Genomic DNA, 20198 nt, shown 5'->3' on the forward strand with positions numbered 1-20198 from the left:
AAAGAAGTGTAGCAAGTAATGTGAAACTTCCCATAATGGAAAGTGTAGCGAGTAAAAAGAAACGGAGGAAGTACATTGTTTAGGGATGACTTGTTATATTACGAAATATTACTTATATCTATATACAAATATATTAAAATGCGTGCATAAACAAGAAACTGTGTCAGGTGGCGCTCTCCTTAGGGAGTTTTAGTTCATGTAATTCATTTACAATATAAAAATTTAGAAATTACGTAGTATATGGTTTGATCCTAAGACCTCAAGTACATATACTAAAGTCTCAACCACTAGACTAAGTCGTATTTAGTGTTATAATCATATAATATTATATTAATAAGTGAAATTTTTTCTTACCGGGACATAGCCCGGGCCTAATGACTAGTTGTTTATTATAACATGTATTGCGGTCATATCCTCGGGATGGATGAAATCATCTAATCTCAAAGAAGCCTCTTTAGAGCAACTATAATGAAAAGCTACAAATCTTTGTACCTTTGTTTGCCACATTAAAATTTTAAATTACAACATTTTCAAGCTACAACCTCTCTCAATGGAAAGCCATAACCACCTGTGGTTTTATAGGTACCACACATCATAAACTTTGCAACAATTTTTAATGTACAATTCATACAAGCACAATTTGTAATTACCTTGTAAATAGAATAAATTGTAATTTGATTATTGGAAAAAAAAATGCCTTTTTTCCAATTTTTTTGAAGGAAATAATATATGAGATAAAGATTATAGAAATCGTGGGTTATATTTTGTACAATATAGTTACTTCTATTTATAGACTATAATATAATTATAAAATAAAATAACAAAAGAGTTGTTGCAAAAATAATACCGTTGGATGATTAGAATTTTATCGAAACGATGCTTTTATTGTTAACTAAAAGTTTGTGGCAGATAATTGTAAAGTTGCTTTGAGGCCCACCAAGACAAAAGGAAATCTACTTACTTTCTAGAGCCATATGGTTTTCCAAAACTACAACAATTTTGTTTCCCCGATGCTTGAACTACCATCTCCAACTTATACTAGAGTGCGTTCTTTTCAACTTAAAAAATTAAGTTTCAGGTTCAATAAGTTCAGAAAAGTTGCAATCAGGTTCAATTAGGGCAATAAGTTCCAATCAGGTCTAATAAGATCCAATAAGTTCCAGGTGCAATAAGTTACAATTAGGTCTAATAAGGTCCAATAAGTTTTAATCAGGTACAATAGGTTTCGATCAGGTCCAATAGGGTCCAAATAGTCAATGTTCAATAAACATTTGTATTATTGTCTATTATTTTATTATTCATATCACTATTAGCTGATTATGTTATTATTAGAATTTCAATTAAAGTACCACAATGATTATATAGTATTATACTTGTATTATGTCTATTATTTTTTTAAATATTTATATTATTGTCTATTATTTTATTATTCATATTACTATTAGCTGATTATGTTATTATTAGAATTTTTTATTAAAGTACCACAATGTATAGTATTATACTTGTATTATTGTCTATTATTTGATTATTCATATTACTATTAGCTGATTATATTATTATTAAAAAATATTATAATCATGGTCAAATAAGGTTAACGATAATAATCATTATAATTACAATATTTTGCAATTCGCCTTTAAATAACTAGAAACAACATGTTTCCGTTACTAATAACAATGAAAGATATAAATGTTATCAATTGATTGCTTCATTATCATCACCGGGGTATCTTTCTTTATCGGAGTATATTAGTGGTGAAAGTTATGTATAGGCAAATATATAAATAGTAAAAAAAAATTGTTAAATTATTTATCATAAGAGATAATTAATAATAATAATTATCTTAAAGGACGAATTTTTCATAATAAATTTTGAGGGGTAGTATTTACGTTAGAGGTAATATTTATGTTATTACTCGTCAATTTTTTTGTCTAATAAGGTCAAATAAGTTTCAATCAGGTCCAATAAGATCTAGTAAGTTTCAATCAGATCTAATAAGTTTCAATCAGGGCCAATAAGGTCTAATAAGTTTCAATCAGGTCAATAAGTTCCAATCAGGTTTTTTAAGTTCCAATCAGGTCCAATAAGTTGAATCAGGTCCAATAAGTTGAATCAGGTCCAATCAGGTTTAATAAGTTCCAATAAATTCAGTTCAGGTTTAATAAGTTCAGTTCAGATAAGTTAAGATAAGTTTAGGGCCAATAAGTTGAAGAGAATAAATGGTAAGCTAGAGCATGTTCTTCCCGGTTTATTTTCAGTTCGGTTCAGCTCAACCCTGGACAATACTTTTACTCTCACATATATCTATTCATTTCAGTTCAAGTCAACTGTTTTATGTCAAAGAGAACAAACCCCTAATCCTAACTACATATCGTTGCTGATATATGCGTTTGCTCTTATCTAGTTGAAAAGATAACAAATATCCCCTATGTATAACAGTATAAGTTCAATATCAAAGAATAAATCTGAGATATTACCATTCTATGATAGAATTACCAAAAACTTGTAGTCTTTGTTTTGGAATTTTTATCATGGTGATGTTTTTTCTTGCTTTAAAGATTGTGGAGCATATTATCCACTTGATGGTCCTAGTGGCTTCTTTGGATCTAATTCCTTCTACAAAGATGTTGATGTATGTACATATATATATTATAAGTTATAAGCTACTGTTTTTTTTTTTCATAAGCTATTTTTTTTTCATGAGAATCATATCACACCCTCTTAAGATTCAATATCATAAAGATAAACTATATAAATTGGCATGTTGTGTTTTTGTCATTGACATGTGGATATATAACAATATGCCTGCTAAAAAAAAGGAGCACAAGTCTTAAATTTTGCTTGATTTTTATCATCTTACAGATGAATATGATTTAACAAAAAAAAGGTCCTACCGAGATTTGAACTCGGGTTACTGGATTCAGAGTCCAATGTCCTAACCGCTAGACCATAGGACCACTTGTTATACAATTTGCACATATAAATTTTTATTATATAGAATGTAGTCCATATATTTCCAATATAAGTCTGTAATTTATTTCCTTTATTATTTCTTCTGCTCTATGGTCATATGCTCGAAAAGAAACGCAGTTGCAATTTTTTTTTTCAGTGGTTACAGTTATACTTTTTGCAAAAAATAAGATGTAATATAAATAAATATGAGTTTAGTTATAAATAACAAGTATTTAAAACACATAAATAATTGTTGATTTATAAATAATAAATGTTTTAAACACAAAACAGGGATTCTTAAAGTCGTTTTATTTTTATCCTATCTTATATTAAAAATTCACTGAGTAATACTAGATGGGACAAATTTTTAATTTGATTAGTGTACTTTTGCTGATATCTATCTAGTTTTAACTGCTTTTACACCTTTTAAAAGAGTTAAGCATTGGTAAGTGAGACTAATTATTTTTTTTAGATGATTTTGTGTGCAATTCATATAGGAAGGCTTGTTCTATTCGGCGTAAAACAGCTGAACTGAACTGAACTGATCTGAACTGATTTGAACTGAACTGATCTGAACTGAATTAATCTGAACTGAACTGGATTGAATAGTGATATGTGAGAGTAAAAGTATTGTCAAGAGCTGAACTGATCTGAATTGAACTGGTCTGAACTGATCTGAACTGAATTGAACTAAACTGAACTGAAAATAAGCTGGGGAGAACAGGCCCGAAGTTAGATAAAAGTGGTTCATTCATAGTAGGGGTGGGGGCAGGAGCTTGAAGGCATGTTAGGGGTTTATATGAAAGACAAAACCTTTGTACAAAGAAAATAAGAAGATAATACTCACAAGTTTATTGTGCTTTTTAAGTAGCTTCATGCCTTCATCTATTATTGCGAGACACCTTTGGAAAAAAAAATCGCATAGTAGGGAAGAAATCACAGTTATTATAGAAAAAAAATCATATAAGAATTGGTCTAATATGAGAATGCGTAAATTTAGCAACATTTGATAATTTGGAAAGGGTAGAAAATAAAAAAAGTACAAGGAGATTTAGAGTATGTTTTAAATTATTTTTAATTGGCATACTAATCATTTTATTTTGACCTTGTATTTCTCACCAATAAATACTATTATCTACAATTTAAACAAGTAAACATGTAATAACATAAAAAAGGTTATGTTGTGTCTTGAAAAGCTTATCTTATTTCTAATATTTAGGATGTACTATTCAACTTATTTTTCTAAAACATATCTTCTTTTTATAAAAAAAAATTGGAACTTTCTTAATTTATTTCGTAAAGTATGTCCTTACAATTCTAATTAGTAGCCATTCTACTATTCGAGACTCCTAAAGAAAAAGCAAAAAAAATAATTGAGTTCTAGAATTGTACCCACAAATAAGTTGTACTAATATAGTATTTGTATTTCATTTTTGTGTCCTAAAATATTATTTTTATCTTTCATATTTCTATTTTTAGCATTGTACTTTATTCTTTAAAATCCCTCGTTAAACAATATTTATTCCTCTTTTATCCTTTTTCCTTACGAGAAAAATTATAGCCACATGATTTAAATTTAATAAGTATTTGTCATCATTTTTACATAAAAATTCATAAATACTTCTTCTAATATTTGTATTTTCCAATATGAATACTTCAAACATGTGTTGTTTGGTTGACATTATTTAGCATAAGAAGCTAAAATTCTTAGGAATTGGAATTTTTTGGTGTTATTTGGTTGACAAATTCACGAGAAGTATAATTTTCTAAAAAGTTTCACTTCCCACAAAATGGAGGAAATTACTTACCTAAGGAAGTGAAAATTCTCATCAAACTTTTACTTGACATGAATCACCAAACAACATTTAACAATTTCTAAAAAATATAATTACATGAAAAAATAAATTTTCAAAAAATTTACACTCCTTACGTTCAACTAAACGAACACTTAATCCAAATGATAGATCCTTTATCCTCATACAAAATAACGAACCCAATAAAATCAAAATTCTAGAGCGTCATTTAGCGATATAGTATAATCGAAACAATCACTATAAATTTTGACAAAAGGAGTAACAAAAAGTAGGAATAATGGGGTCATTGAATTCCAGAATCCATACAATAATGGGATTACATTGTTGTCAGTAGAAAAAAAAAAAAAACAGAGCTCTTATTACAACCAGTCCTACTCCACAAAAAATGACATGACAATCTTTCACAAATCATAATCATATGATATCAAACCAATACTGCAATACATTTACATTTACATTTTACATTTACTACCCTGAATTTCATAACTTTATTCAAACAAACATGAAACACCCATAATTTCATTTTCTTCCCACAGAAACAAAAACAAGAGAGAGAAACAGGGGTAAAAAAAAATGGAGATTCCGGTGCCGGAAAACGGCGAAAGATGCCGGAGAAGAGGAACTCCTAACTGGAGGTGTCGTGAAATAGCACTTCCAGGAAGATCATACTGTAAAAAACATTACTTTCTAAGCATTACCCGTCAAAGTCGCCGGAAAAGTTCATCTGGAGTAGAGAGAGAAAGATTTTCCGGCGAGAATTCCGGCGATGTTATTGAGCCATATCGTCCAGTTATTGATTTTGGTTTTGAAGAAAACCCAGTTTTGGGAATTGACTATAACACCCTTAGTGGTGGTGAGGGAAGTAGTGAGAAGCCGGTTTGGACCGGTGGTGAACCGGGTTTAATGGAAAAAGACGGAATTACCCTTGGTAAGATAGATGTGGGTTTTAAGGAATTGATGGAGAGTATGTGTGATGATGACTTTAATGCCCTTGAGGGTTTGAGTGGAAATGACTATAATACCCTTGGAGGAGGTGGAGGAGGAGGTGAGTGTATAAAAAGTGAGGGAATTGGGGATGGGGAGGTGTTTAAGCTGTTAGAAATGGGTGGGAAAATCGAGATAAATGAGAATTCTGTTAAAGATGTAATCTTTGGTAGTAAACAAGAAAGTGTGGGGAATTTTGTGAAAAGTTGTGAAGGAATAATGGTGTGTGAGGGGCAAAAAAGGAAAAGGGGTCGTCCCAAAGGGTCTAAGAACAAGAAAAAGATTGTTCATCATGATCATGATCATGATCATCATCATCATCATCATGTTCATGATGATGATGGTCATGATGATGTTAAAGAATTAAGGGATGATGATCATGATGATAATAAGGATGAGTTTGAGAATGTGGGTGGAGTTTTTGGTGGAAATGAGGATGTTGGGAAGAGGGTTAGGGAGTTATTTGAGTCTGATAGTGAACAAGATGATTGTTTTGAGGTCAAGAAAGATGAAATATTTGAGGAAGAAACGAGGGTTCTTGATGAAAAACTTGATGAGAATGAGATGATGATGATGATGATGCAAAAGAAGAAGCGAGGGAGACCTAAAGGGGTGAAAAACAAGCCAAAGATGGGTGAAAATGGTGGAGTTTGTGATGAATGGGGTAGTGTGGGTGTTGGGGGAGGAGTTGAAGGAGTTGATGGTTGTGCATTGGTGGGGATTGAATATGAAAGTGGTTTGAAACGTTCAAAAAGGAGAAATAAGGATGTGATTGTGGTTGCTGAGGTTGGAGGAGGATTGGAGAAGAAGGTGGAGAAGCGAGGCCGGCCTAAGGGTTCGAAAGCTGGGAGGAAGAAGGTAGTAAGGCGTGGATGGCCCAAAGGTTCCAAGAATGAAATGAAGGATGTGATAGTGGTTGTTGAAGGAGAATTGGAGAAGAAGGTTGAGAAGCGAGGCCGGAAAAAGGGATTGAAGGCCGAAGGGAAGAAGGTAGAGAGGCGTGGACGCCCCAAAGGTTCCAAGAAGGATGTGATAGTGGTTGTTGAGGTTGCAGGAGAACTGGAGAAGAAGGAAGAGAAGGGATGCCGGGAAAAGGGTTCGAAAGCTGAAGGGAAGAAGGTAGAGAGGCGTGGGCGCCCCAAAGGCTCCAAGAAGGATGTGATTGTGGTTGCTGAGGTTGGGAAGAAGGTAGAGAGGCGTGGGCGGCCCAAGGGTTCGAAGTCTAAAAAGAGTGTAAATGTGGGTAGTGATAGGCAATTAAGAGGTTCAAAGAAGAGGAAGAAATGTGAAGGGGCAGGGGTTTGTGGGGAAGGTACAGAACAAATGAGTGAGACAAGTAGTGAAGTAATGGAGGTTTTGAGGAATCATCCTAGAGAACTTGATGGTGCTAAAGAAATGGTTCTTGAAACTGTGAATGATGAAAGTTTTAGGGGTACTAATGATCTTAAAACGCGCTTTTCTAGGAAAAGAAAGAAGCGTGGACGACCTAAAGGTTCAAGAAATGGAAGATCAATTCTTGTTGATGGTGTCCTTCACAAAGTTATTAGTTTACCAAATGGAGGAAGGAGCTTGGTTGTGCAAAAAGATATTGGCCTTGTGGAATTATCACATTGTGGAATGAAAAATGTTGATGATGGTGAAATGTTACATGAATCAATAAATGGAGATATGAGACCTTGTAGAAAGACCTCTAACTACCAGTTGAGAGCAAGACATACTCCAGAGGTAAAACCTTCCTTGACAGACTTTTAGTTCTTAATATATAGGCCTTAATTCATCTTCAGAGTGGCAACTTTAGAATTCGAATTATACATTTGCACTCACTAGAATGGTTGTCTGTTTAGTTTAAGCAAGTTGGGTATACTATTAAAGTTATATTTATGCTTTTTTTTCGTGGCAGGCTTATGTGTTAGGGATGTTTCATGCCACTGCTAATCTTATATATTGGTCAAGTATGAACGCATGTCTGTTAGTCATGGCAAAAATAGAATTGGTATATGTTAGAGATATATTAGATTGCGGGAGGGTGTTAGAGATATATTAGGATACTAAAGATATGATAAATATCTTTAGGATATTAGTAGTTAGGATATTAATAGTTACATGCTATGATAGTAGGCTTCATAGCTTGCTGTACGTCGCTAACTCTCACCAGACATGATTATTCTTGATTATGTAGTTGCCTGAGTATTTGTACATCCGATTCTAATCTAATATTTGTATTTACCTGTTGATAGCATGTAGTACTTCCTCCATATGTTATTAGTTGCAACACTTTGACTTTTGGACTAGGCATATATTAACGTTGACTGGATATATTTGACAAATATACAGAAACAAATTTTAGAATTTTTCATATGTTGTTGGATTTAACTCAATGCGTATTTTTAAATTCTCAAACTTGTAAGACTTTTATTAAAAGGTAAATTATAGATTGGTCAAAGTTGTGGGTTGACAAACATGAAAGTTAAAATGTTGCAATAAAGTAAAAATGGCGTAATTATTTTCTAAGATCAATCTTATATATTTCTATGGTGGGTAGATGTCCTGTTGCTCTGTGACAAGATTGACAACGGATATTCCTATTATGAGTTTGATTCAGGGACGGGGCAAACATAATGGAGGCCCTATACGTTCTCTAAAAATTGGGGCCTTTCATATTTAGTTCATAAAAGATATTAGATTCTCAATTAAAAAAATACTCTTAACATATCAAATAATTATGAATAAACAAATATTTAGATATAAATAGAGTAAATTTTATTGGAAAATTTCAAAAAAAAAAAATATAGGAGTATGAGTATAAATTAATGAGAGAGTTAGGAGGAGAGAGAAGAGAGTAGTCATTAATGGGGAACTGGGGATTTGAAGCCGCCAAAGAAAAATCCACGTTTATTAATGTGAGTAGGTGATGAGTCAGCAGTCATAATTAAAACAGCAAAAAGAAAAAAAACTACTCCTAAGTAGAATTGAACCCGCGCCCCTTTGTCCTTTCCCTTACTACTTTACCACTGATCCAGATGCTTTCCTTTTGTTTTCTTTCAAACCTTTAATACATATAATATATTTCGGGGCCCCTCTATTTTTGGGGCCCTATTCCGTCGCCTATACTGCATGGGCCAAGAACCGCCCCTGGTTTGATTTTTGTCACATCCTCAGAAGTATTTTCTAAAAAATATATGGACAGAAATGTGGCAGTGCTTGTTATATAAAAATACAATTCAATCTGCGTTATTATGATATCTTGTTGCATTAATGCATTGGATGAAGTGCTTTGCTTTTTTTCTAATGCCAAAATATCTATTTCTTGAGCTTGCATATTTCTTGAGGAAGGTTTTTAGTGTATGTACAAACCTGCAGAACTAGCAAGAAGAATTAGATGCAATTTCTGTGCTGCCCCCAGAAAGAACTAAATATGATTGTGCATACTGAACTGTAACACAAGGACGTTTGCGATTATGTTAATTAATATCACACCCAAGTTATGTATACCACTCTCATAAGTTTTGTTGTTCAGGGCGCCAATGCTTCGATGCAGAGTTCAATGTGTCACCAGTGCCTCAATTCCGAGAAAAACGATGTTATTGCTTGCTCACATTGCAAAAAGAAACGTTATTGTTTCCCATGCCTTTTAAAGTGGTAATGTACTTAAAGCTGCATCTCTACAAGTGAAGTTAATTCCATGCTATGGAGTGTTCTTTCATCTTTACATTTGAGGGTACTTGTTACTCCTATTAGAAGTATGACATTATGATCATCTACATCTCAAACTTTTTTTTATCATCATCATCCATCAGCAAGATGATTGTTTTGGTCTTAAAATGAGCAAATTCGACCAGGTATCCTGAAAGAACAAGGAAGGAAGTGCAGGAGGCATGTCCTTTCTGCCTTGGGAATTGCAATTGCAAAACATGCCTCCAGGAGAAGCTAGTTATGAAGGTACAGGTCAATTTTCCTGTTCTGCATCATTTTGATGCTCAGGAATTGGATGCTTGATAAATTATATATTTTCAGGACAGACAAAAAGACCTTGATAGAAAGGCCAGACTAGAGAGGCTTCTGTACTTGATGCGCAAACTTAATCCTCTTCTAAAGCATATACAAGAGGAGCAGAGAGCTGAGCTAGAAGTGGAAGCTAGAACATGTGGTGCGGAAACTCATTCTTGTTTGATGCATTTAGCTACGTTTTAAAAAATAATATAAACATGGTTGTTTACGTAGTTGAGAACTGGAAGCATTTTGATGATCTTTGATTTCGGAGTTGACTACATATTTATAACTGCTGATCTACTGTGTAATGTTTTCACCATATACTTTACTTGTATTTGTGTTTTGTAGGAAAAACAGTTAAAGAAGAGGATATATCAAAGATTAGACTTGATCAAGATGATCGTATATACTGGTATGTTCCATGTTTCTGCTTGTCATAAGTAAAACGTGTTGATTGTAAGTTGGACATCCTGCTCATGTGACGAGTGTATAGCTTATGTAAGGATACATTATACTGCAATATCGATTTCCCTCCTTTTAAGGCACATTAACTATTTTCTGATTGCTTTCACTAGTGGACTTTAGTGCTTTGACCCTGATGAGTTGTTGCTGAGAGTCTTATTGAAAGTATAATCTAGAGGAGATCAACTTGACATATTATTTAGTGAAGGACTTGGCTCTTTGGATGGAAAATGCTTGTGAAAAATGAGGAAGTAGTTTAGCTAGAATATATGATGCTTGAAGAATTAACCAGAAATAGATTCTTTCAAGTAGATTTGCCTTTGTCTTGTGAAGTTCTGATTCTAATACCCTTCGTAACATTGTTTCTTTTGGCTAGTTACAGTTTTGCACTTTTCTAATTGGCATATGATTCATTTCGTTTTGCATCATTGCTAGAGTTTAGTCTGTGCAACTTCCGCCAAAAATATTTCAACTCAGAATGCCACATATAGAAGTTTCCTTGCATCTCTAAATACTCTTTAAAATGGCCTTTTCCGCCAAAAAGATTCTCCCAAAAAATAATATCAGAATTATGAAGACTGTTGGTACTAAATGATATTCTCATTCAACAGTGATAACTGCAACACATCCATTGTAAATTTCCACAGAAGCTGCCCCAGTTCTGTTTGCTCTTATGATCTCTGCCTATCCTGTTGTCAAGAACTGAGAGCAGGTCTGAGGTCTGATGGTCTTGAAGCTGGATCTTCATGTCGAGTTATAGGAGGTTCATTATGTCATGGTATAATGGAAGATAAACAGAATCATAATGCTGATAAAATGAGGGACACCGGAGTGTCTACTGTTACTAATGATATACCCTCTGCAGTTGGCTGGAAATCAAATTTGGACGGTGGCATTCTTTGTCCTCCAAAAGGATGTGATGGTTGCGGAGTTCACAATCTTGAACTAAGACGCATATTTGAACCTGATTGGGTAGACACACTGATTGAAAGCGTTGAAGAGGTCACTCTTGATTATCATTTATCAGAAACAGATTCTAGTCAGTCTTGTCGCACCTGCCTCCTTACTTCTTCAGGTGATCAAAGAAGTGCCTCCGAAACAAGAAAGGCGGCTTCAAGGGAAAAGATGCATGATAATTTTCTTTTCTGTCCGAGTGCTATAAACATTGATAACCTTCAAATAGACCATTTCCAAATGCATTGGACGCGAGGGGAACCTGTTATTGTGAGAAATGTCTTACAAGAAGGATCTGGTCTGAGTTGGGAACCAATGGTGATGTGGAGGGCTTTTAGAGGAGCCAAAAAGATAATGAAGGAGGACACACTTAATGTGAAGGCCATCGATTGTTTGGACTGGTGTGAGGTACGTGCTAGGCTTCAAGGTATGCTGTTGGATTCTGAACTTGCTATACAATTGGCTCTTTGATTTACTTTAGATTTTAAATTTTTAAATACGTCTTCATTATTTTATATTTTTTCAAAAGAACAATGTAAATGACTATAAAAGTCCATTTCTAGAAACTAGTTGATTTTTTTTGTCTGCTTGATAAAATTATTTACAGTTCTTTCTGTGTTATCACCTCGGTTTGCTTGGTTGAATACCACAACTTCCACTTTTCATTCAATAGCATTTTTTATATATATTTACCTATAAATTTTATCTTTTGAGGGTTCAATATATCAGCTTGAGGGTGGATGGAGTTTTGCCTTTTGCCCAAGTTTCATGTTATATAGTTATCAGGGCTGCTGCTGATATTCTTGTTTCTTCAAAGCTAGAAGACCCCAAACAACCTATGGAGTTAATTTTCTTTTGCAGGTAGAGATTGATATATATAATTTCTTCAAGGGGTATTTGCATGGTCGGAAGCATTGTAATGGTTGGCCAGAGATCTTGAAACTGAAGGATTGGCCTGCTTCAAATTCATTCGAGGAATGCTTGCCAAGGCACTTTGCTGAGTTTATTATGATGCTTCCTTATAGTGACTATACTCATCCTGAATGTGGTATTCTCAATCTTGTTACAAAACTTCCTGATGGTGCTCGGAAGCCAGATCTGGGGCCAAAAACATACATAGCTTACGGTCTTGTAGACGAGCTTGGCAGGGGTGACTCTGTAACGAAACTCCATTGTGATATTTCTGATGCGGTATAAATTTGATACAGAAATTTACTCCTCCCCCCTCCCCGAAAAAAGTAAAATAACCAATCATTTACAATTTTTATGTCACACTTTAACATCTTAAAAATGCTGATATTCAGTTCACATGTATTGAGAATTCAGCATGATCTTTGGTCTTGACATATGCTGCTTCTGCTATAGGTTAATGTGTTGATGCATGCAACAAAGGTTGATGTTGGCTCATGCCAGCAGCAGGTCATATGCAAGTTGCAAAAAAATTATGAAGCTGAACTGTCATTTTCTTCAGATAGATTGAGCAATGATACTGCAAAAATCTGCAATGTTGGACTCAACTATTCTGCTAAGGAGTTCCCCTCGGCTGATGGAGCTGATGCTAAAAGCACTCTTAGCCAGTCATCAGAAATATCATTTTCTGTGGATAGATGCTACAATGGTGCTATAGATAATTCTGATGCTGGCCCAAACGGTTCTGGTACTAAAGAGGCTGCCTGTGCTGATGGAGCTGGTGCTTTTCAGTCTTCAGAGGTCCCATGCTTTAGTGGAGAACAGGATATAGTATCCGTAGATCCTGATTTGGACGAAAATGAAGGTGGTGGTGCAATGAGCACTGTTATCCATTCTTCTGAAATATCATTTCCTGAGGACAGATGTAACAATGATGCTCTACAAAATTCCGATGCTGGCCTGAACTGTCCTGCTGCTAAAGAGGTCCCCATTGCTGATCCAGCTGGTGCTGGCCAGGCTTCAGAGGTCCCATGCTTTGGTGGAGAGCAGGATTTAGTGTCTGTAGATGAAAATAAAGGCAGTGATGTTACGCACACTCTTATCCATTCTTCAGAAGTATCATTTTCTGCAGATAGATGTAACAATGATAGTATAGAAAATTTTGTTGCTGGCCTGAACTGTCCTGCTGCAAACGCAGTCCCCTGTACTGATCAAGCTGATGCTGTAAGAAGTGTTGGTCTATCTTCAGACGTTCCATGCTCTGGTATCGAGCAGGATTCAGCGTCCAAAAACCCTAATTTGGATGAAAATGAAGTCAGTGGGGGAGCTGTGTGGGATATATTTAGAAGAGAAGATGTTCCCAAACTTCTAGAATACCTAAAAAGGCATCAGAAAGAATTTTACCACATCAATAATCTTCCCGTGAAATCTGTAGGTCATATTGACTCATACAACTTTAAAGTTACTCCATTTACTCCTGTTTGATTTTCCCCTTTGAATTAATTTTTTATTTCACTATTATTTGTTTCTATTTATTTTTTATATTAACCCTTTGATTTGGGTTGATTCCAATTCACCTAGGTCATCCATCCAATTCATGACCAGACATTCTATTTGACTGAAAGCCACAAGAAACAGCTGAAAGAAGAGTTCGGTAAGAAATGCTTGGCGGTTTTCCGTGTGTACAAACATTATTATGAAGTTTCCCATTAATTTCAATTATAATTTGTTGCAGATGTGGAACCTTGGACATTTGAGCAACACCTGGGTGAGGCTGTTTTCATACCTGCTGGATGTCCACATCAAGTGAGAAATAAACTAGTAAGTTTTTATTTTTTATGGATAAATTCTGGGTATAGTGGTTTATATTACGGTTTCCATGTCTTCACAGGTTATTTGGTCTGATTGATCACTCAATCAAGGCAAGGAGAGAAATTTGTTTTTGGTCAACCTATGTGTTAGGTGTAAATAGAGCTGTGTGTCTTTGGGTACACCAAAGATGGAATGGATAGGTATTACACAAATATGGATATTATCTATGATAGACATCTATGGCATGATATACAAGGAGGTGCTGAGCTTCCTATCTAAGTAGAGTCTGCTGCTAGATCGGCTATAATTCTTTCCTGTGAAAATCAAATTAATAAACATTAACTTCTGTTGCTAGATCGGCTATAATATCCCCATTTGGCATAAGTTATAGTGCCAGGGTTTTCTCTCCATATGTTGTTTTAAGGAGATGCACGTTATCAAACATATACTATATTTTTCAAAGTTCCATATAGAGCTGTTATTTGCTAAAAAGAATTTCAGTCATGCTGAGAAACACGAGTTCGGGACATCATAGATGTACGCAAAGTATCTCGTATCTTTTATAATGTTCCAATGTAAGAAGAGTTACCTTGACAAATAGAGTACACTGTTGCTTTTTTTCAGTCTTGCATCAAAGTGGCGCTCGACTTTGTATCCCCTGAGAATATTCGTGAATGCATTAGATTGACAGAAGAATTTCGCTTGCTCCCCAAGAACCACAGATCCAAGGAAGACAAATTGGAGGTTTGGGAATCTGATCTTTCCTTTTTAGTTTATCGTGTCAAATTCATTTATGTGTAAAGTGTTTTCCATGAAATTCTTGTTCTGATTATATTGATTAGAGGCACATTTTTGCCTTGAGCATGATGGCATGCCTCAATTTGGAAATTATCCCGAATCTTGACATTTTTTGTGGGATCTGCTCATGTCGGGTTGCTCTTCTTTGCGTCTGTTAGGAATGGTGTTTCATCCGTCTAGTCAATGCTTAATATATGGAGACAATATGGTGCTGTTAAGTGAAGTTAGAGCTAGCAATTCGAGTTAAAAACTTTTGTATCTGGTCTCATATCAATTTCGGGTCGTTCACATAAAATATCAAAAACTGTATAAAATGGAAAATAGTTGCAAATATGACAATTTGATCAAACTGTCTTGCCCTTTTTGTGTGGCACCGGATTCGTTCATCAGTGACTCCGTGTTTGAGTCGTGTCTTGTACACACACCTTGGGACGTTTAGAATTTGTTTTTCGAACTTCTAGCTTGGTCATCTCACTTCTTACATTCATCTGTGGTCATTCTACTGTCAGAGAGTAAACATGTCAATTTTTTATTTGGTTTTGCTGCTTTCTTAGAGCATGACCTGCAGCTTTCTCATGCAGTGCAAATTTGGTTCTGTTTTAGGTGAAAAAGATGGCGCTTTATGCTGCAAGTTCTGCTCTGAGTGAATATAAAAAACTGATGACAGATTCTGAATGAGATCTTCATGGGATTAAAATGGATAAAGATTTTAAAAGGCCACACTTGAGCTATTGCCTGCTCAACCAATCCAGCATTTCATCTCATTCTTGTACAATATGTTCTTTCATTGATTTAGAAATTCTTTGCATCTATGTTCTTAGGTGCAATTGTGTGTACTGCTAGAACTTCTGCGAGACGCTTTATTGAGTAATGATTGCCTTACAAGGTCTGTAAACATCATTGATTCCATCAAACAAATTTATTCCACATGTAGCCTCATAAATACATGAAAAGGCTATTCGCCTAACGAGTTCGGTGGTGAACAAGAGAGAAGAACTGGCAGGTGTGGAAAGTGAAAGATTAGGTGATTAGCCCAACTCTAAGAAAATCTCTTTGATGTTGGAATTCATTCGATGAAACAGAAAAAGATACTCTTTGATGCCAGACATCATGCTACTAAATACTATACTAGTTGGTTAAAGATAGAGGACGTTAGGTACTCACAAGTCACGTTAACTCACGTTGGAAGTGTTTGCGTATGTCATCAAAATTGTCTACGTAGCCGATGTAGAACACGCTACCTTTCATTCAACTTTCCTTAGTGTAGAATAATGTTTGTTATTTTCTCCATATAAACATCAATAGAATTTCGGGAAGGATGTGCACTTTGCAATTCATCAACTAATTTTTGGTCCCAGACGATGTCATGGTTACTGGTTAAAACTTTAGAATATTAACTTGAAGTCTCGTGATCGAATATTGTACGAAGCATGTTTAATATATTATAGATAGAGGGTATTATGTCATATGTCATAGTCCGGAATCCAATCTATGGCATGGTAGCCTGGTAGGGTAAATTATGGGTTTGGTTGTTTCGCTTGATGCTGTAATATGAATGTAGCAAATAGGTAACTCATACAAAATTGTGAACTTGTAGATCAAATGTACTACAGTAGTAAAAACAATACGCTACTACAGAGTACAGCATAGCGAATCAAATCTCAGTAGCTATTATTACAGGTCAGTATTCTGAAGAAATGTAAAGCTATTAGAAGCACAATCAAGAAAAAAAAAATAGTAATCATAACGAGGATGACATGAAAATACACTATCTGATAGCGGTTTACGGCTTACTGATGACACAAAACTGAATGCCTAAAGCAAAGCATGGATCTCTCAGTCCTTCGACCAGACAAAAGAATGATTACCAGGATGCTTTCTTTACACCCAGCAATTGGCCTTGAGATGCCAACTCACGGAAAACAATACGGGACATCCGGAATTTCTCATACACAGCACGAGGACGCCCTGTGAAGATACAGCGGTTCCTCAGTCGATTGAAGGCACTGTTTCTCGGAAGTTTGGACAGCTTGTAACGGTGTTTCTCTTTCATACTAGGAGGAAGTTCAGGATCTCTGCACAGAGCTTTGTACAGCTTTCGCCTCAGCTCATATTTGGCAGCGAGCTTCCTACGCTTGTAGTCCAGTATGTTCCGCTTATCTCCAACATAAGCACCTATTCCGGTAGAAAAACCTAAGAAGAGTAAGAAAAAGAATTAGTACTCATCAACTATCAAAAAGAGAACTCCTTACCTAATACTTCTAAATAAGATATCACTCTCTGTAATCCAGTACATACTCCCTCTGTTCCATTATGATGTTCCTATTTGTTTATTATGTAGTTCTCAATACGCATCTTCAACCATTAGCATATTTAATTTCGCATTAATTAAAACTAAGAAAAGTTAATATCTTGAAAATACACATTGAAACAAATTTAACAAGATCCACATTACTACCTCTTCTCTTACGTGTCAATGACAATTTATGTTCAAAATTTTAGCTCTAAGACCGAGGCATTCTAGATGGGAATATCAAAATGGAATGGAGAGAGTAATTCAAAAGCTGAACTGATCGACCCTCTTATCAACCATATGCTGTGGTCCAATCAATTGATAAGTTTATGCAAAATTAGTAAGTTATTTTCACCAATAAACTAAGCAACAGTAAAACAAACTATATTACGCCAAAAGCCAAACCCAAAGTCTAAACTCTGCTAAGAGGTCAAGATGTAGGCAATGTTACCTGAAGCAACTCCATAGTCAAATACTAAAAGAGAGACTGTCTTCAAAAGTAAACACATCAAAGTATAATCATAATCATCAATCAACTAAAAACTGATGTTTTGCAAGAATCATGTTTGGACGTTGCCGCAAAAACTTAACACTTGTCACTTGCAGATGATCATGACTGTGAGACACAGCTGCGCTAGCCCCAAAAGTACCAATCAACCACAAACCTTTTTGACTTAAAGCTTTTTAATTCACCATACACTACCATTTCAAGTGTTACAGCAGCCATATGATAGCAAATAACTGCATGAGGACCACATAACTATATATTCAATCTGACAATAAGAACAACTGCTAGTAAAAACAACAATACAAGAGTACATGACTATCTATCTTCAAATTAACTAAGCCCCAATAGAAGAATCATGTTTATCTTGGATTACACATTTACTCTCCCTTTGCCTAAACATCAAACCCCTGGCAGTCTTCGAAAGCTAGTTCGAACACTCCAAAGCCCCGACCTAGAAGAATCATGTTTATATTGGATTACACATTCACTCTCCCTTTGCCTAAACATCAATCCCCTGGCAGTCTTCGAAAGCTAGTTCGAACACTTCAAAGCCCCAACCTAGAAGAATCATGTTTATATTGGATTACACATTCACTCCCCCTTTGCCTAAACATCAAGCCCCTCGCAGTCTCCGAAAGCTAGTTCGAACACTCCAACGAATGAACTTCACAAAGCAGACCTTCTTTACTCACATTTCAATCAATAGATAACAATAAATAAAAGCCGGACAAGGAACCCCAAAATGCTCAAACTCTGTATCAAATATCGATCCACAATCAACAGAAGCATTCAAGCAACTATGCATAATATAATCATGAAATAAAGAATGCACCTTTCTCCAATTAACCAGCATACAGATTCTTATTGCTCAAATGGGTATTCAAACAAGTCTCTCATTCATAATCACTACAGGAAGCTAAACTAAAACACTGATGGTAAGAAATTTTTTGACACTGTGAACATTGAAACCAATTAGGTTATTAACAATGATTCAAACAAAAATGAAATCACATTGTGAGCATGATATCAAATATCTGCATTTTGACAAACAGTTGATGGGCAATCATAAAAGAAGTGATGAATGAAGAATTGAAAACCCACAATCCACCGAAACCCAACATTCAAATCAAAACCCTACTTATACCATTTACCATCGAATTCAACAAATTGGGATAAAAAAACACAAATGAAAGAGATCAAAATTAACCAATTCACGTAATCTAGTGAAAGTTACCTCTTATAGACTGGAATTCACGAACAAATGGAGGGACAAAATCAAGTTTTAGAGGTGACTGAATAAGTGGGGCTTTGCCCAAAAGTTTTCCGATTACCCTAAACATCTTCGACCCGTTAAGATTTGGGGGTTTGTTTGGGGTTTAGAATGGAGTAGGACTCAAGGGCAAGATCGGATGCAATCCTGGCCACCAAGAAGTTTATTTCTTTACCAAGCTAAGCTTCGTCTAGTGGTTAGTAGGTAATCTTTCGATCTCAAGGTTGTAGATATAGGGTGCGTTCTATTCAACTTATTGGACCTGAACTTATTGAAACTTATCTGAACTGAACTTATTGAACCTGAACTGAACTTATTTGAACTTATTAAACCTGATTGGACCTGATTCAACTTAGGGTGCGTTCTATTCAACTTATTGGACCTGAACTTATTGGAACTTATCTGAACTGAACTTATTGAACCTGAACTGAACTTATTGAAACTTATTAAACCTGATTGGACCTGATTGGACCTGATTCAACTTATTGGACCTGATTGAACCTGATTGGAACTTATTGGACCTGATTGAACCTGATTGACCTTATTGGACCTTATTGGAACTTATTGACCCTGATTGAAACTTATTAGACCTTATTGGACCTGATTGAAACTTATTAGACCTTATTGAACCTGATTGAAACTTATTTGACCTTATTAGACAAAAACATTGACCATGAATAACATAAATATTACCAAACGTAAATACTACCCCTCAAATTTTTTTGGAATAATAATTATTATAATTCGTCCTTTAAAAAATAATGATTATTAATTATCTCTTATGATAATTAATTTAACAAAAAAATTACTATTTATATATTTGCCTATACATAACTTTCATCACTAATATATCTAATAGTGTTGTCTTAATTTTATAAAACACTAGTAGAAAATCAAAAAATTAATTTTTAAAATACTAGTAGTTACTAATCTAAGCTGAGCAAAAGGCAATACAAAGGGAAGAATATTTACTTTACTAAAATAGGATGAAGAATTATGGGCATATATTCTATCAGTATATCCAAAATTGTATATTATTGTAAATTACGATTGTAGACAAATTAGTTGTACAAACTCTTGAGTTCGGTTGAAAGCTTGGATTTGAGCTCAGTTTGTGCTCAACTCTTAAATAAGCTTGAATGTGAATTATAAAGTACATAGCTCAGATATGTCTGCCTCCTTTTACATTGCTAGTTATTGGTGATTTTGTTTGCATAAATTTTATAGGGGTTGTTCTATGATGTAGAAGATGAAGAAAGATACTCCGATGAAGAAAGATACTCCAGTGATGATAACGAAGCAATCAATTGATAACATTTATATCTTTCATAGTTATTAGTAACGAAAACATGTTATCTCTTGTTATTTAAAGACGAATTGCAAAATATTGTAATATTATTATTATTATTGTTAACCTTAATTATTTGACCATGATTATAATATTATTCAATA

The 20198-nt window shown here is 34.7% G+C and overlaps 2 protein-coding genes and 1 non-coding gene across 4 annotated transcripts; 1 reads left to right on the plus strand and 2 right to left on the minus strand.

The window, feature by feature from the left end:
• Positions 1–2885: 2885 nt before the first annotated feature.
• On the minus strand, positions 2886–2957 carry TRNAQ-CUG (transfer RNA glutamine (anticodon CUG)). The gene has a single exon. It is a non-coding gene; the product is annotated as a tRNA-Gln (tRNA).
• Positions 2958–4927: 1970 nt separating this feature from the next.
• Positions 4928–15602, plus strand: LOC104888238 (uncharacterized). Of its 2 annotated transcripts, XM_010673137.4 has the most exons (13): positions 4929–7475; positions 9268–9389; positions 9590–9689; positions 9765–9897; positions 10089–10152; positions 10814–10980; positions 11068–11564; positions 12018–12347; positions 12522–13496; positions 13647–13719; positions 13801–13886; positions 14502–14621; positions 15279–15602. In XM_010673137.4, the coding sequence occupies exons 1-13, from the start codon at positions 5340–5342 to the stop codon at positions 15351–15353; spliced, it is 4878 nt and encodes a 1625-aa protein (XP_010671439.2). In that variant the 5' UTR covers positions 4929–5339; the 3' UTR covers positions 15354–15602. The 2 variants fall into 2 exon arrangements, with proteins under 2 accessions (XP_019104049.1, XP_010671439.2); XM_019248504.3 differs by having other exon boundaries at positions 4928–7475; positions 10814–11564.
• A 642-nt stretch (positions 15603–16244) lies between these two features.
• On the minus strand, positions 16245–18967 carry LOC109134608 (ribosomal protein S14, mitochondrial). Its single transcript, XM_019248505.3, has 2 exons — positions 18711–18967; positions 16245–16868 (listed from the first exon to the last, which is right to left on the minus strand). Exons 1-2 carry the CDS (start codon positions 18814–18816, stop codon positions 16540–16542), a joined length of 435 nt encoding a protein of 144 aa, XP_019104050.1. The 5' UTR covers positions 18817–18967; the 3' UTR covers positions 16245–16539.
• Between the last annotated feature and the right edge of the window lie 1231 nt (positions 18968–20198).

Source organism: Beta vulgaris, chromosome 3, assembly GCF_026745355.1.
Source record: "Beta vulgaris subsp. vulgaris cultivar EL10 chromosome 3, EL10.2, whole genome shotgun sequence".
Lineage (NCBI taxonomy): Eukaryota > Viridiplantae > Streptophyta > Magnoliopsida > Caryophyllales > Amaranthaceae > Beta > Beta vulgaris.